Raw genomic sequence first — 17,379 nt, 5'->3', positions numbered from 1 at the left:
AGAATCGAACTTCGGACCACCGGATTGGCAGCCGAGATAGGAGAGGGTGGAAAGTAAGAGGGAAGAAAGATATAGGAACGGAGGTACAGTAAAAGGAATGAAAGTGGTTGTAGCTAGGGGCTGAAGGGATGCTGCAAAGACCCATAAATAATGCCCATATTGCTTCATGTGAGGTGCACTGACGGCACTATCCCACTAAAAGGTATTGAGCTCGTTGATTATTTCCAAACACCATAAATTTTTATTTGTTCCAATTAACTTTTCTTTTATGTCATGGTTTCATTTTTCTTCTTCAGTTAGTGCATATTCATACTTAGTCTGGGCTCCTTAATGACTAATTATTTTCTGTTCTTGGTATTACTTCATTACCATTTCTGTTAATATCTTTCCTCTCTCTAACTTCTTATTTTTGTACTCATCCATGCTTGCTCTAGTTTCAGGTTCTTTCATCCTTTGCTGACTGTGTTTTCTTGTCAATTTTTTCATCAATTTTTCTTTTAATGACAAAAATTCACTGTTACTATATGTATTAGTTATTTTGTCAAGCATTTTATTTTCCACTAATTCTGACAAGTCTTACTTCTTGTTTCTTTCCTACCATTTTTTTCCTCAAAAAGTATATGACCTTTATTAAAATGTCGCCTGAGATGACCAGGATTATCTCTTTTTCAACAGTAATCATTTTCCCGCACAAAAAATACATTTGCTTATTTTCTGTTGATCCAACTCTCTCTTTCCCATCTCTCATGCACATTCGTATTACCATTTAGTAAACTTAATCCATACTTATGAAGTCTAATATCCTTAATCCTTACCTTTTAGGATTTCTGATATTCTTCATTCTCATTGTCATTTTCTGCCTGATATCATATAAGCCCTGCTATCTTGTTACATATTTATTTTTCTTGATTACCTGTTTACACCACATTCCAAATACGTATGTATTAATTAACTACAGTAGTATATTCTTTGTGACAATTAGCTGTTTCTTACCCAGTTTTCTAGTTTTTCTGTAACTCCAGCTGTATATTAGAATTTCTTCAATTAACTGCTAATACATTTTTCTGATCTATACGTACGTTGATAAGAAAAGACATTGCAAGGTGTAGTGAAACCTTCCTGCAGATTATGAATCGCCTTTGTCACTTACAGAGGGAGGAATATGTCAGTACAAAAGCTTATTCAAGTGGTGGGCTTAAAGTTTTACCACACATGGCAATTGCACTCTTACAGTACTATTTATATCACTGACAGATTTTGTATTTGACAGAGCCATGCATCTCTCAATGGGAATAGAGAGAGGAACCACATGTCACTTTTGGTGTGCTTTTGAAAACCATAATTGCATCTTTAGGTCACCCTCCTCCTAGGTGTGGGCTTTATCCTCATCATTAGTCACCATATCTATGACCGCTCCTATCTTGCTGGCACCATGTTGATGGGTCACTAAGTACTAATTCATTTCTAGTGCTTCCTTACATATACTACCAAACTTAATTTCAATTTATGCTGTCAGTGCCATATTATTTTCATTTAGCTAACAATGGATGGTATGATGGAAATATGACAAATTTTCTAAGACAATTTTTATTTTTCTAGGTTATCAGATTATTGCTTCTCTCAAAATATGTGTGAGAACATATGGCTGCCTTTCTGCAGAGATTATCCCTTCATTCAGACTTATTTCTTTCTATTATTGTAAATCTTGTTAGATGCTGTAATGTAAAAGTTTATTTTTGTAACTTAATCCTGCTCTGCACCTCCCCTTTTTAATGAATGAATGAATGAATCATAATATGAAGGCTATAGAGCTAAGCACTAGAGCACTTTCAGCCATTCAGCGCTTACGACAATGAGCGGGAAGTTGGCGCGCTTGGACAGCAAGCCAAAAAGAGATTCAAGAAATAAATGAAACTTGGAGAACTTCACAGCTGCACTTATAAGTATCATAACAGTTGGGCAACCAGATAGAAGGATGTGGGAATGGTTGTAAAGTAAAAGGATAAAGAGTTGGTGCAGCTAGGGCAGATGGGATGCAGCAAACACCCTTTAGTAATGCCTACAGTACACCACATGAGGTAAATTGATGACACTACTATTAGTGGTCCTCTCCTTTTGTTTATTGCTTGAAGTAAGAGATCATAAGTAATTCTTATATCAGCACTGAGGTAATATGTAACTAGAAGAAAGAAAATATAAATAACTGATTGATATTAATCATACCAATAACAAAACTATATCACTGCAAGTCCCATTATAATAACTTACATGGAATTGCTTGTGCACCATGATATTTGTAGTTAACGGTTTAAAAGACATAAGATTAAAAAGTTTGTGAAGGTCAATGGTTTAAAAGACATAAGTATAAAAAGTTTGTGAAGGTCAGAAGTTGCACAATATAGTTTTTTTATATTAGAAAACAAAGGTATTAAAACACACTCTGCCATAATCTTACCTTTTTAATACACAGTATATTTCTCCATTTACATTTAATTGAAACATGTTTTTTGTACTAACTTTCTCAATTCTATAGGCTGTTCTTAAATATAACAATTAACCCTCCTCCTTTCTAGCTTTTCACCTTTCCCACTATTTCTGATTTTGTGCTCCTGACAAGCACTTATTTATTATTTCATATGCAGCAGAGTGTACCTCTATAAAGGAACCCATTTTAATGACAATTTTATTATGATTATTACTGAAAACTGGCAAACGTTCACAATTATAGAAGAGGCCAAAAGATTTTGTTGAGACTGGTTCTAAGAGATGTTTGCCACACACTTTAGACTTTGTGTTAAGGATAGTTTATTCCCAAGTTAAAAGTACTTGTCACCTGTATGCAAGAGAAGCCAGAAATGAAGTAGAGACAGTTCATGCAGAAAGATTTGAATTAGATAAAAGACCTATTAGCTAACTACGATGAAAAGTGTTATAGCCAACAACTATCAAAAGGAGTATAGATACTAGTTTCACCTAATTTCAGAGAAATTAAATCTTAATGGAATTAAAGAATTTAAAAAAAGGAGTACGTATTTGACAGATATCAGTTAGCAAAGAATAGTCTATTTGAGACAATTAAACCTAGGATTTTCACAATTTCATGTACTGTAACAAGAATCAAATTTTCATTATTCTGACATTTTTATTGCTTTAATACTTATTTGTTTTATGTAATTTTTCCTATGCTCATTTAATGTTGACTCAATGACCAGACCAATTTCTTGCATCTGTCATACTCCATGATTCCAATTTGATCTATTGTTCTTTCACATATAGCGCACAAAAAATAAATTGCTATCATCATTGGGCCTATCTTATGTATTGTTTTGAGTTAGGGTGACCACTCTTGCCATTTTTTTGGTCCACCCTCAAAATGGATCAATTAAAAAAGATACATGTGATGAGAAATTCGGAGAACCTTAGGGAAATGAATCCAGTATAGAGGGAAAGGATTATACTAGCATAATCTACATGCACAGTTCTTTCTTCATTGCATAGAATTGATAGGCATCTGCTTCTATGCTAAGAGGATGGGGTTGGTGAAGTATATTTGATCTGACCAGCCCAAACTGTACAAGCTATGACCTTAATAAATCATAAACAATGTTACTTTTCACAACTTCTAATTTGCCAGATACTATACAATCTTTCATTACAAAGAAATTAATATTCTATATATTATTCCGTTATTTTACAGATCCCCCTACCTGTCCCTTCTCTCTATCAATGAGTCCAGACAACTACCTCCAACACTCTTGGTTACATGAGGGGTATTAATGGTATAATTAGAAACAGTCCACTGTCTAGAATGAGGTGTAAGAAAAATAGGATAGATTTAGGGAGATAGATACTGTATGTAAAAAGTGTAAACTCAACACATAATAAAAATAACAATTGTAGCTATATTTGCTCTGAATCTATCCCAAAAGATAGTTTACCCACCGATACAACTACATATATACTGTATTTGTGGAGTAAGCTGTGAAGAACAAGAAACCTGGTCAAAGGGTATGAGGTGCCATGAAAGTCGGAACTAGTGGGTTAGGTGACACATTTAACTGTTCAATATTTCATTGAATATACAGTTTTCATTTATTGAGGATAAATCACTTGAGGTTTTTCTGTGAATGGGAATTTGCACTAACTATTTCCTATATGTATATGGTACTGCATGGCAAAGTCATTTCAGTTTTCTGACACTACATTATCCACAACAGTTAATCTTCTTCAAGGAGGGATTTTGTGCTTTCCTAATAGAAATATTTGTGACATTCATGTCTACAGTAAAATACTGCATTTCATATATTTTTAAATGGAATTATATTTAAAATGTAAGGTATACAGGGAATAAAGAAAAATGACTGGTACGTACAATACTACGTACTATGATATACATAGACTATATTGAAATTACATGCAACATTATAAAATTCTTATTGCTGGGACACCAATAAAAGTCAGAGCAGAGCTCTTTATACACATATGTTGAATTTGCCATTTAACAAGCAGATTAGTCTTTGATGAAAAAACACAATTTTAAAATTATTTTTTTCATAAAAACACGATACTTATTTTAATTTATGCCCACAAGATTGGTCAAGACCAATGAAAAAACAGTGCTGAATAGCTGCAAATACTCTCATCCCAAAATTGTCTGAGGCTTGTCAGAGATAATAAAGTATAAAATAGAGAGACTTGTTGATGATAAAATAGAAAATTGTCAACAAAAGAGGAGAACCAGCACTAGCCATGTAATCAGTAACACTTAATGTTGTGAATAATTAAAACCCTGAAGTTTAAGCTAAGAGAGACATAAGTAAGACTACTGTACACATTGGAGAAATAACTGAAGTTCCAAAGAAGATGACTAGTAGAAGCCATACTGCGGTCCAAAAGAAGTGGCCTGGGTTCAATGAATTAAAGAATCTGAGAAAGTAGGCTAAGTTGAGGTATGAAATTAATTTTTTCAGGAAGCTACAGATTAAATTAACAGAATGGAGTTTAAAGCATAAGTGTGGTAATTTTTGGGGGGCTGGGGCTTGAACCAGCATGTTTCTAAGAAGTGTAAGTGTAGTAATTGATACTATGTACCAAAACCTTCAAGTATAATGCTAACATATATTTAGTTCTGATACTTTATTCATTTAAGGTTGTAAGACCCCTAAAGACCTTTTGTGAGGACAAGAGAAAGATTACATGAACTACAGAAATTAAGGGTAAGAGGATAAAGACCACTGGAGCAGAGATAAAAAATAACTCTCCCAAAAATGGCAAAAGAGAGTGTAAAAAAGACAAGAAGAAATTTGGATTTACAGAGGTCAAGTTTATTACAATGGACCTAATTTTTTCCCAGCACTGTATGCAGAGCAGGTTTTTCCACAATGGAAATTAACAGGGGATGGGACACATGCCTCATTAACCACAGTTACAATCTCATGGACATGGGGTCTCCCAAGTTCAGGATTACAGGTGCCAAAGAAATAACATCCCAAGAATATCCAAGTGGATTCATATGCAGGCGTACCGGAGCCCATCAATTACCATAATGGCACTTTAAAATTCTATAAATAACTCAAAAATTGTCATAGCTTAATATCTGCAATTTTTTCAAAACTGTATAAAACTCAATACTAGAAATTATAATCCTATAAATAATTCATAAAAACTATAAAAACCTAATATCATACTTTCAATGTATAAAACTCATACAAACATATGAATACACATGACAATGCTCAACAAAACTGGTTTATAAATAATGAGTACAATACATATCTGATAAACCTATATTCACAGGCATTAACACACACTTTAAAAAGAAATGAAAACCCAATCTCACCTAATTTTGATTATATTAAACACTCCTCACAATCCTAAACAATAAAAAGACACATGCCAGTGATCTGATTATTAAAAAAGGGTAAAACAAGTGACCTGAGGACAAGAGGGTAGACATCAAAGTTAAATTGCACTGATGAACAAAACATTTTATGGGTAAGACCAGTAAAGATACCCCCATTTTAATTATTGCTTTGCTGGCATTAGGAGCTATTCTGTACTGTGAACTCACTTAAGCAGGCATGTGTGCATAAGTAAAAATAAGAAGTTTGCAATTTGTGAGCACCATTATCAACTTGAAAACATCCTTTCAAGCACTTTTACTAACTTGAAATTGAAAAAGAGCATTAGTAACTTAAGATTTTAAGGATCAATGAATGAGACCATTATGTATCTTGTCCCTTTTGTTGTTGGAAGCCCTTCATGGTAATGAGTCAGTCTACCAGGATGCATCAATGCCCATCCCACACGGGTATTTACAACTGAACAGTTGTATCTGATGAAGTGAGCACCACCACCCTGAAGAAAAGAGTATATGGCCAATTTTCAATATTGTGTAAACCTGCAGAGCACTTCAATTTATTAGCACTGGAATAAATAATAAGTTATATCAATATTTCATTAAAACTTACCTCATAGTCAATGTGAGGGTTATTCAGACCCACATTGATAGTGTAAGTTGAAGAATCATGATGTGGTCTAAGGAATGGTTGCTCAGTAGGTTTGTAACGCACGATAAAGTTCATTATTGCTCGAGCCTGTAAAGTTGAAATAATTAAAACAGATGGTTGCTTAAAAGTATGTAATTAAACCAAATCCACTTTCTGTGCAATACTACAAAGTTTCTTAAGCAATAACATCATACAGATTATCATGCTTTACTTAGGTATAATATGGATAACATAATCCTCTTAACATAATTCTTTCAAAGCAAGAGGTGACATATCTACAAGTAGTAAAATCATGAACAGTTTTCTCATGCATTTCCAAAAACAGATACACTTAAAACTTTTTGGAGATAAATATTTAAAAAATGAGACAACTGGAGACTATTTTTTGAAAGGCAGTAGTAAAATGGATCTAAAATAACAGACTTATTTTTTTTGAAAGATGGTGCAATACATATATCTAAAATGAAAGACTAAATTTTCCCGCAGACAGTAACACAGATCTAGAATTAGTGTTAGCCTTGAGCATGAAGTAGGGTACTATAAAATGGAATTTACACTTGCCCCTCAAATACTTGGTGGCTGACACTGCTCACCAGGTGCTATTGTGAGGTCTGAGCAATTCAAGGAGAGCGAACGGTCTAACTTTATTTGGCAAATGAGGCTGTACATAAGGCAGCGTGCGGACGGACGCCGGACGAAGTGTAGTGTCCGTCACGCACACACGAATAAACATAAACAAAAAGGGACAGAGCCCCAACTGTGAATGTGTTTCTTCACAGACAAAACTACATGAATAATTTTACATAGAGGGAACGGATTCCCGACATATGTACATCAAAAGAAAGGGCGTAAAATACTCTACATTTTAGTTCCTGAAAGAAAAGAGAGAACATGTGGGTATAGATAGAGATTTTATCAAAAGAAAGGGCGTAAAATACTCTACATTTTAGTTCCTGAAAGAAAAGAGAGAACATGTGGGTATAGATAGAGATTTTAACAATGGAAGGGCGAACATTCACCCGAATGTCATCCTTACAAATACTCCCCCCCAACACAATAATCGTTGGATGACTAACGGAATCTTGCGGGGAGCTGAAGGAGTCCTTGGGTTCGAGATTCCCTCAATTGAGGGGTGTCTTGTGTGTCCTCGTCGTCTTGAGGGTCGGAAAGTAGGATGCTGCCCCCGGTTAGTGGGCCTGGGGGGTTCAACTGCTTTCCTTGGGCGGCCTCGACGATGTTTATAGGGGTACTGTCAGGAACCAGCGGCATTGGGGTTTCGTGAGGGCCTACTGCGAGGTCGTCTTCGTCGGGGATGATGGCGGGCTTGAGGCAATCTATCTATCGAGACCCAGTCCTTGCGGCCGCCAATTGACACAAGGAATGCCTTCTCCTCCCAATGGACAACATGGTGCAGGCCCTGGTAGGGCCTTGTCGTTCCTCACGAAGATGAACCTGCAGAAGTCCAGGGCTCACGGGCAGAACTGCTTCGATTTCGTCCTGTCGATGTACGTCTCTCGGCAGGGAACGAACTTCCGGGTGGCTGCACGCAACCTAGCCAGGGGAATATCAGGATCGTCGCTGTTGGCGGGGAAGAATTTGCCTGGCAGTGTCAGGGTCTCCCCGTACACCTTCTCTGCTGGGGAAGGGTCACCGCTGGCTCTTGGGGCGGTATGGAGACCGAGGAGGATCCAGGGAAGCTTTGCCTTCCAATCGGGGCCCTGGCAGTGTGCCATTAAGGAAGCCTTGAGGAGTGGTGGACCTTTTCCACCATGCCGTTGGCTGCGGGATTATAGGACGTCGTGGTGTGGTGCTCGATCTCCATCAGGCATGCCAGGGAAGACCAGAGTTCTGATGTGAAGGCGGGTCCTAGGTCCGTCGTGACGTCGTTGGGCACTCCGAAGCTGCTGATCCAGCTGATCACGAAGGCTTTGGCACACACATCTGCGGTGACTTCTGATATCTGGGTGGCGGCCTTGGGTCACCTGGTAGACTGTTTGATCACTGTCAGGAGGCATCTGGCACGGTCTGATGGAGGAAGAGGCCCGACGACCTCGACGTGGATGTGTCCGAATCTTCGCCTGGGCTGGGGAAAAGAGCCTATCCCCGATTTGGTGTGCCTTCCCGTCTTGCTACTGCGGCACCCGATGAAGTTTCTGGCCCACTCCTGAGTGTCCCTCCTGATGCCGTGCCACACAAACTTCTCTGTCAGGAGCCTGGTTGTTGTGTGAGGCGACAGGTACGAGAGGCCATAAATGACGGCGAACACCTGTTTCCTGCAGCAGGCGGGTATCAGGGGACGAGGGCGTCCTGTGCTGGTATTGCAGAGGAGCATCATCCTGGAGGGGGATGAAGGTGATGTCCTCCCAGCGAAGGGCAGTGATGGTGGTACTTCGGGATCGGAGACTTGTTCATGCGCTAGGTCTTTGTAGTCGATACCGAGGTGAAGGGAGTTGATCTAGACCCTTGAGAGGGCGTCAGTTACAGGAATTCTTCCGCTGGGGACATGCTCGATGGAGCACCTGAACTCGGAGACGGCCGCGAGATGACGTTGCTGCCTTGTGGACCAGGCGTCACCCGCCTTGACAAAGGCGTAGACCAGTGGCTGGTTGTCCATCCTTATGGTGAAGGGGAAGCCCTCCAGAAGATATTTGAAGTGGCGGACGGCCTGGTAGACCATCCTGATGAATTCTTGGAGGGGCCTTGATGGTTGTCGGTGTCAGGAACTTCTCCACTGTGGCCTCCTTTGATGCCATGGGACAAACTCCTGCTGCAGTAATTTCGTGGCTGAGGAAATCCACCTTCTCGGCACCAAAGGTGCATTTGTCAAAACAGACGACAAGTCCGTTCTCCTGCAGGGGCTTGAGGATGGCCAGGATGTTGTTCAGGTGCTCCTCCGGCGATCTGGAAAAGATTAGAATATCGTCCACGTAGCAGACGCAGAACAGTAAGTCACTGAGGATACTGTCCATGTGGCATTGAATGGAAGCTGGAGAAGGCGAACACGAAGGATCCAAAAGGCATGATGATCGCTGTTCTTTGGAATGTCATTGGGATGGACTGAGACGTGAAAATATGACTTGAATAAGTCGATCTTGGAGAAGACCTTGGCGCCATGGAGGGGCCTGGTGAGGATCTGCATGTTTGGCAGGGGGTAGCTGTCGGGCGTGGTGATGAGGTTCAGACGCCGGTAGTCACCACAGGGCCTCCACATACCGTCTGCCTTCTTCACCATGTGGAGGGGGGACGCCCACAGACTCGCTGCCTTTTTACAGATCCCCATCTTCTCCATTTCTTTGAACAAGGCCTTGGCTTCCTGGAGGAGCTTCGGCGGGAGGCAGCGGAACTTGGCGTGTATTGAGGGCCCTTGGTCTCAATATGGTGGAAGACACCGTGCTCGGGCAAGGCCCCAGCCACCTGGCGAAGCTTGGGGCGGAAGACGGCCGGGAACTCCTGGAGAAGGGAGGCATATCTTTAGTGGGAAAGGATGGAGCAGATGGTGGGCGCCATTGGTCCTCTGGTGAGTAGGCGGGAGAGGCAGGTCTCGGTATCAAGAAGGTCCTGGCGGGCCATGTCCACCAAGAGGCTGTGGTGGGTGAGAAAATCTGCCCCCAGGAGAGGGGTCTGTACATTGGCGAGGACGAAGGGCCAGGTGTAGGTCCGGCCCAGGAATACCATCGTCTGGGCCCTGGTGCTGTAGGTCCGGATGGGTGTCCTGTTTGCAGCTACAAGGGCTGTCGGGTCGTCAGGGGCACAGCTGCAATCCTCTGCAGATGAAGGGAACACCGAATGCATGGCACCAGTGTCAACCAGCATCCTGAGGCCAGAGATGTTGTCCTGAACATAGAAGTCCCTGGGTTGGGACTTCGTTACTGGTGCTGCCATGGGGGCTTGTTTTGTTTTTGGGAGCTGCCTCCGTCGTTTTTTGAAGGGCGGAGGGAGCAAGGGCGCTTGCATTTCTGGGCTTAGCCTGTGTCGCCCCGTGAAATGGTTCCTTTGATACTATTTCTAAGGTATAAATATTGCTATTCATCCCAGAGAAAAAGAGAAACAATATAGTGCCAAGATAAATGGCTCGCTCACCTTTTAATAAAAGGTGTCGGTATAGATAAAGAGCGAGTGGATACCACTACCAGAGGTCCCTTGCCATTTAGCTTCTTCCTTCGACAAAACCCCTACTACGGAGGAGCTGAACTATAGCCCTCGCTACCCTCTACTACTACCGTGAGCGCCTCCGATGCCTGTGACGTCATTACTTTGATAGCCATTGTAGCGACCACACGCTTCTTGTTTTTGTGCTGTGCTCTTGCTATTTTTGGAATTTTCTACAACCATCATGATGGCTCAAGCTTCTGCATCTAAGTTAAGTACTGCTTTAAGGTTTTTAGATCTCATTTTATGAAGATCTTCCTTGTTTTTGTTTTGAAGAGGAGATAAGGTAGCGGGAGTGTCATCGTTCCCACGCCGTCTTCTCCTCCCGATTGCATGGCGGTCTTGGTACTCTTTTGGTCTCCCATACCTCAGAATTACCTTTTAGCAGTATTTTTATGATATCTATGACTGTTTTAGCAGTATTTTTATGATATCTATGACTGTTTGATATTGATTTCCTGCAGCTAGCTTGATTTTATTACTTAGTCTAGTCTTTCACGGGGACCCCGTACTCCGACCGCAAGTTTTGGATCTTAGCCTAGCCTAGCCAGATTCCGTTTCTTGTTAGGAGTGTAATTACGTTAGGACTGTGTTCTTTCGTTTTAGTCCTTGCTCCTAGTCTCCTGTTCCCGATCACGGTACAGCATACCGACTAGCCGCATTGGGTTAGGCTAGCATACCCAAATCGTCAGATTTGCGATTAGCCTACCCCTCTGGACATGCTTTCTCTCGTTATCTCATTTCATTTCCTTTCCCCCGTGTTAGCCTAGCTATTTAATTGTCATTATTGTATATCTATTTATTTACTATGGTTATTTTATTGTGTTGCTATGTATGACTTGGTTGGCCTATGGGCCACTGTGATCGCCTGGCCTTCCTCACCGCGTGTCTGTTCACCCAGCCGGGAGGGCTCCTGGTCGATTGCGTACGAGACACCCTGTTGCTGTCCCCCTCCCTCCCCCTTGCCTCTCCCCCTCCGTACCATGCCCACCCACCCTGGTGGTGTGATGACTCACTCGTTCACAGCTAGCTACCCGAGTCTGCATGAGAGGGGGAGGGCTCGCGTAGGTGGTGGGGGAGGATCCTCCCAGCGCTCAGGCCTGCTGTACTCAGTCGCTTCGCTCGGGGCTTGGGGCCATCCCCCTCCCTCATACCGTACCTCGGTCGGCCTTCAGGCAGGGGATGTGGGGTTCCCCTCCCATGCCCCCCGCTCCACCGCCACGATACAACCCTCATAACCCTCTCTCTTTCTCCCCGCTCCGGCGGTTTCAGCTCCAGCCACCACCGGACTGATACATGAGTTAGGGTTGTCATATGGGCCTCGGCCCTACTCCAGGCCCTTCTTACGGTTCGTCCGTATCCTACATAGCACACTCATATTATTATTATTATTATTATTATTATTATTATTATTATTATTATTATATTAGGTCCAGAGTTGTACTCCATGGGTTCTGTCTCATGTTATGCGTTTCCCTGTTTCACGTCTTGAGGGCTCGGGTAGGCTTTCATAAATAAATGGTAGCCCTACTCCGGCCCCCAGCGGAGTTAACACGCCTCTCCCTTACATTAACGTGTTACCTCGGGAGAAAGTATAACAATGGGACAGATACCCTCCTATGACCGCCTTTTTATGTTATAACCATATGCAGTCTCATGTACCTTATTTAGTTATATTATTACGGCGCTAGTGTAATATAGTTACATGTTGCTTACCTACTATATGTATCAATTACTCGTTGGCTCCACTCCGGCGCCTACGTGTACTTATATACTAGATTTAATACCTCCCGGAGGTTGTCATCGATACTCATGTATCCTTTGACTTACAGGTCCTTTGCTGTCAGGAAGCAGGCTGCAATGCAGTCCTGCAGGACCCCTGCGGCCACGAGGTCTGTCGCTCCCACGCCGGGTGCGCCGTGAGAGTGGAGGACTTTCTAGTGTGGCACCACGAAGGGTGCCTCACATGTTATACCTTGGTTGGCGAAGCCTCCACCGGGGTAAGTTTTACTCACCGCTGCAAGGTGTTTATTTTGGGTCCTGTTACATTATTTGTTATACTCTCATATGTGTATATACTGACTTATTAATTGATTATTCAGTTACAACCCCGGTCGTTGCCTCTTTTTAATTCTAACCCTCTCTTGCAGGACTCTGATGATAAAGGGAAGGCGGCACTGACGTCGCTGAAGGCCTGGGTCGGGAGTTTTGGGAGGAACTCTCCCAAGGGTTGTCCATATATCCTGGCCCAGGACATGGCGGACCTCATCTTCCCCAGCGTGAAGAAAGGGTCCGTGGTCGACCCCCTGTTTGCCGCCCCCCTCATCGCTGATATTCAAGCCCTAGTATCGCTCCCGGTGGAAGGGGACTTGACTGAGGACGTCGCAGGGGATGTCGCGGCCCTTAACCTAGACATCGAGCGTATGGCTGTCGAAGTCATGGGCACAGGTAAGGGTGTAGTTGAGGCAGGCTCTGGGGGGACTCAGGGGCTTTCCTTGAGTCCTTCCCCTTCTTCTCCTTCTCCTGCTCCGTCTACTTCTACTTATTTCCGGGGCTTCACGGAGAAGCAGCCGTCAGTGCGACCAAAGTCTTCTTCTGTGATCCCCAAGGTAAAATCTTCTATGAGTAAGACTCTCGTGAAGTCCTTGCCAAAGAAGCCAGCTCCTTCGACTGTCACTAAGCCCTCGGCTCTCCATCCCGGGGCGGACAGATCAAGGGTGGCTTCTTCCTAGGCATCAAGATCCCCCAAGCATAGGTCTTGGAAGGAGAAGGCTCAGGCACCCTCCTTCGACCCCGAAGCTTTCTCCTCCAACATATTGGAGAAGGTGGGAGATGTCGTCGGGAACCTGGTGAACGCCAGGTTTGGGGCGATCCTCTCCCAGCTTTCAAGCTCGGTAGAGGCCTTGGGTCAGTCGATCCAGTCCCTAGCGGAGCGACTAACGGCCCAGGAGAATGCTATGACGGGCATTCAGGACTCGATCGCGGCAGGGCCTTCACAGTCCGTGTAGGGGGTAGTGCCTTCCGTCATGCCGGACTCATCCCAGCTTCCGGACTTTAAGCCTGCCAATCCCTGGAGGATTGCAGCCCACGCTACCTTTATCAACGGGATGCTGTTGATTGAGGGCATTGGAACTCGAAGGCTGGAAGACTTTGAGTTCCACCCCAAAGACCTTCAACCTCCATTCATGGGCTACGTCCGGCTAACAGACGCAGCCATGATGAGAGAGGATAAAGTCCCCAAGGAGACTGTAATCCTTCCTCGGGAGCAGGCACAACAGACTTGGCTGAGGAGCCTAGAAGAGTGGGAGTGTGAGAACTCTCGCCTCACCACCTTCAGAAGCCCTTTCACCATCTTTACGAACGGTGGAAGGCACTCCGCTCCCACTTACCCTCAAGGTAGTGGAAGCGACCTACCAGGTGGCTCTTAGGGACGAGCCTATGCCCCAGCTCCGGGAGACAGAGCCCACATCTCTTCTGATCCCCGGATCTGATGCTTACTTTGAAGGTGCGGTGCCCACCTTCACAGTAGGCAAACTAAAGCCTGACTGCGCCACCACTCTCTTTAGTGAGAGGCTTCCCAGGTTGTCGGAATCTCTGTTCCAGACAGAGTACAACGCCTGGACTAGGTTGGCAAGATCCTCTCCTCCTTGACGACGGCGGAGATGATGGCTCTAGCCGTTGTTCAAAGTCACTGCAAAGGGACTACTGCACACAATGCAGTGCGACCTTTATGACTTCCTAGTCGCAAGGAGGAATTGCAGGAAGCATGTCCTGGCAGAGGCCATGATCCGGCATGAGCCTAATAAGCTCATCGCTCCTCAATTTGGGGGACAGACCTCTTCCCCACTCCAGTGGTGGCAGAGGTCTTGCATGAGGCATCCAAGGTGAAACCAGAGCCTCAAGGTCAGGTGGGGCCTAGTGGCCAAGAGGAAGCCGGAATCTTCCGGCACTAACCCTAGGCTTAAGAAGAAGCCACGGAAGTTTCAGCCCTTCCAGGCTCCTCAGCAAGCTCTGTGGTCCAGGCAGTGCAGGTGCCTCAAGGATCGCAGCACACCTCCTCTAAGGCTCAGCAGCAACACCAGTTCCTGCTGCTGACTCCACCAACTCAGCAACCCCAGCCTTCAACCTCCTTCGCTGTCTCGCCGGCCTATAACTCGGCTTTTGAGGCTCAGGCTTTCAGCTGTTTAATAGGTTCGCCAGAGGCAGCAGGGCTAGGGGCGCCTCTCGCCAAAGAGGATCTGGCAGGGCCGCCAGCAGAGGTAGAGGCTTCCGGGGAGCGCGCGGCGGTCGTCCCTCGGTAAGTCAGCAGTGAGAGTCCCAAGGTAGGAGGGAGACTGTACCTCTTCCGCCACCGGTGGAGGTTCAGCCCTTGGGCTCACAGTATCGTGACCAAAGGTCTAGGTTGGAGTTGGCTAGAGGGCCCTCCTCCAACCAACGAATTCTATCAGAAACCAACAGCGGAATTGATAGAGTATACTCAAGACCTCCTTCTCAAAGGAGTAGTATCAAGAGTCAGAAATTAAAATTTCAAGGACACTTGTTCAGCGTGCCAAAGAAAGACTCAGGAAAGCGGAGAATTATCCTGGACTTGTCCCATCTGAACTTATTCATTCCTTGCGACAAGTTCAGGATGCTGACCGTTTCGGAGGTACAGACCTTACTAACCCGTGGGGCCGTCACAACCTCTATAGATCTTACAGATGCTTACTATCATGTTCCAATAGCCAGACACTTCCGACCATTCCTAGGCTTCAAACTAGGAAACAGGGCTTATGCCTTCAAAGTAATGCCATTCGGGCTTAACATCGCCCCCAGGATTTTTACGAAATTGGCGGAAGCAGTCGTCCAAGAATTGAGGACTCAAGGAATAATGTTAGTGGCTTATCTGGACGATTGGCTCATTTGGGCAAAGAACCCCAAAGAGTGCAAGAAAGCAACGGTCAAAGTGATTAAGTTTCTAGAACACCTAGGTTTTCAAATAAACAAAACCAAGTCCAGGCTAACACCGGAATCTCGGTTCCAGTGGTTAGGCCTTCAGTGGAACTTGCAGTCACATACTCTATTAATCCCGCCGTTGAAAAGGAAAGAAATAGCAAAATCCACAAAGCAATTTCTCAAACAACGTCAGACCTCCCGGAGGAGTCAGGAAAGGATCCTGGGCTCACTCCAGTTTGCCTCAGTCACGGACATCCTTTTGAAAGCCAAACTCAAGGACATAAACAGGGTTTGGCATTCCAAAGCGAACTGCAGATCCCAGGACAAGTTAGCCTCTATCCCGGCGATCTTACGGAAAAGTCTCCGCAGTTGGACGGAGGTAAAGAACCTATCAAAGGCAGTACCCCTTCAGTTTCCCCCGCTGTCTTTAGTGATCCACACGGACGCCTCACTAACCGGGTGGGGAGGGTACTCGCAGTACAAAAAGGTAAAGGGAACCTGGTCCTCACCATTCTGCCAGCTACATATCAATGTACTGGAAGCCATGGCAGTGTTTCTCACTCTGAAACGGCTCCGGCCATCCAAGAAATCACACGTCAAGCTAGTTCTAGAGTGCGGTAGTAGTCCACTGCATAAACAGAGGCGGATCCAAGTCAAGCCACTTGAACCACGTCCTGATAGCCATTTTCTCTCTGGTGGACAGGAACAAATGGCACTAGTCAGCCACTCATCTAGCAGGGGTAAGGAACGTAGTAGCAGATGCTCTGTCTCGCTCCGTCCCGTTGGAATCGGAGTGGACCTTGGACAAAAACTTGTTCACTTGGATCTGTCAAAGAGTCCCAGGGCTTCAGGTAGATCTCTTCGCCACAGAGTCAAATCACAAAATCCCTTGTTATGTGGCACCCAACCTGGACCCTCTGGCTTATGCCACGGATGCTATGGTCCTAGATTGGAATGCATGGGAAAGGATTTACCTATTTCCTCCGGTGAATCTTCTTCTGAAAGTACTGAACAAACTCACGTCATTCAAAGGCCGGGTGGCTCTAGTAGCTCCCAATTGGCCCAAGAGCAATTGGTTCCCTCTACTTCTAGAATTGGGACTCCGGCCCCTACGGATTCCCAATCCCAGACTAACCCAGTTAGTGCAAACTGTGTCCGCTTCCTCAAGAATTCAGAAAGCCCTAACTTTATGGACTTCATGAAGTTTGCAGCTCGCAGGAACGCGGATATTGAGCCCCAGAATATTTCATTCTTGGAGTCAGATAAAAGGGAATCTACCTTGAGTCAATATGACTCGTCCGTTAAGAAACTAGCCATGTTTCTTAACGACTGAGACACGCAAATCATGACCAAAAATTTGGACATATCCTTCTTTAGATCATTGTTCGAGAAAGGTCTGGCCGCAAGCACTATTACTACTACCAAATCAGCTCTTAAAAAGATCTTCCAATTTGGTTTTGGTATAGACCTTACGGATTCTTACTTTTCCTCTATTCCAAAAGCTTGCGCTAGACTTAGACCCTCCAAGAGACCTAAGTCAGTTTCTTGGTTTCTGAATGATGTTCTTAAACTGGCCTCAGAAATTGATAATGAATCTTGTAATTACATAACTCTCCTGAGGAAAATTTCATTTTTACTAAGCCTAGCCTCAGGAGCTAGAATCTCAGAACTGTCGGCTCTATCAAGGGAACCAGGTCACATTGAATTCCTTCCCTCAGGGGAAGTTCTCCTATCCCCAGATCGTCAGTTTTTGGCCAAAAATGAGGATCCACAAGATAAGTGGTCC

General features: G+C 44.2%; 1 protein-coding gene across 1 annotated transcript in view; it reads right to left on the bottom strand.

Moving 5' to 3' along the window:
• Window positions 1-2,441: 2,441 nt before the first annotated feature.
• The window catches only part of LOC135217126 (procollagen-lysine,2-oxoglutarate 5-dioxygenase 1-like), a 597,528-nt gene continuing 582,590 nt past the window's right edge, over window positions 2,442-17,379 (bottom strand). Inside the window, exons 15-16 of the mRNA XM_064252833.1 lie at window positions 6,471-6,596; window positions 2,442-6,357 (exon numbers count right to left, since the gene is read on the bottom strand). Coding sequence (XP_064108903.1) covers window positions 6,202-6,357; window positions 6,471-6,596 — 282 coding nt within the window. The 3' untranslated portion in view covers window positions 2,442-6,201. The remainder of the gene's footprint in view (window positions 6,358-6,470; window positions 6,597-17,379) is intronic.

The sequence above is a fragment of the Macrobrachium nipponense genome, chromosome 7 (assembly GCF_015104395.2).
Source record: "Macrobrachium nipponense isolate FS-2020 chromosome 7, ASM1510439v2, whole genome shotgun sequence".
NCBI lineage: Eukaryota > Metazoa > Arthropoda > Malacostraca > Decapoda > Palaemonidae > Macrobrachium > Macrobrachium nipponense.
This window is presented reverse-complemented; position numbering and strand designations above follow the sequence as displayed.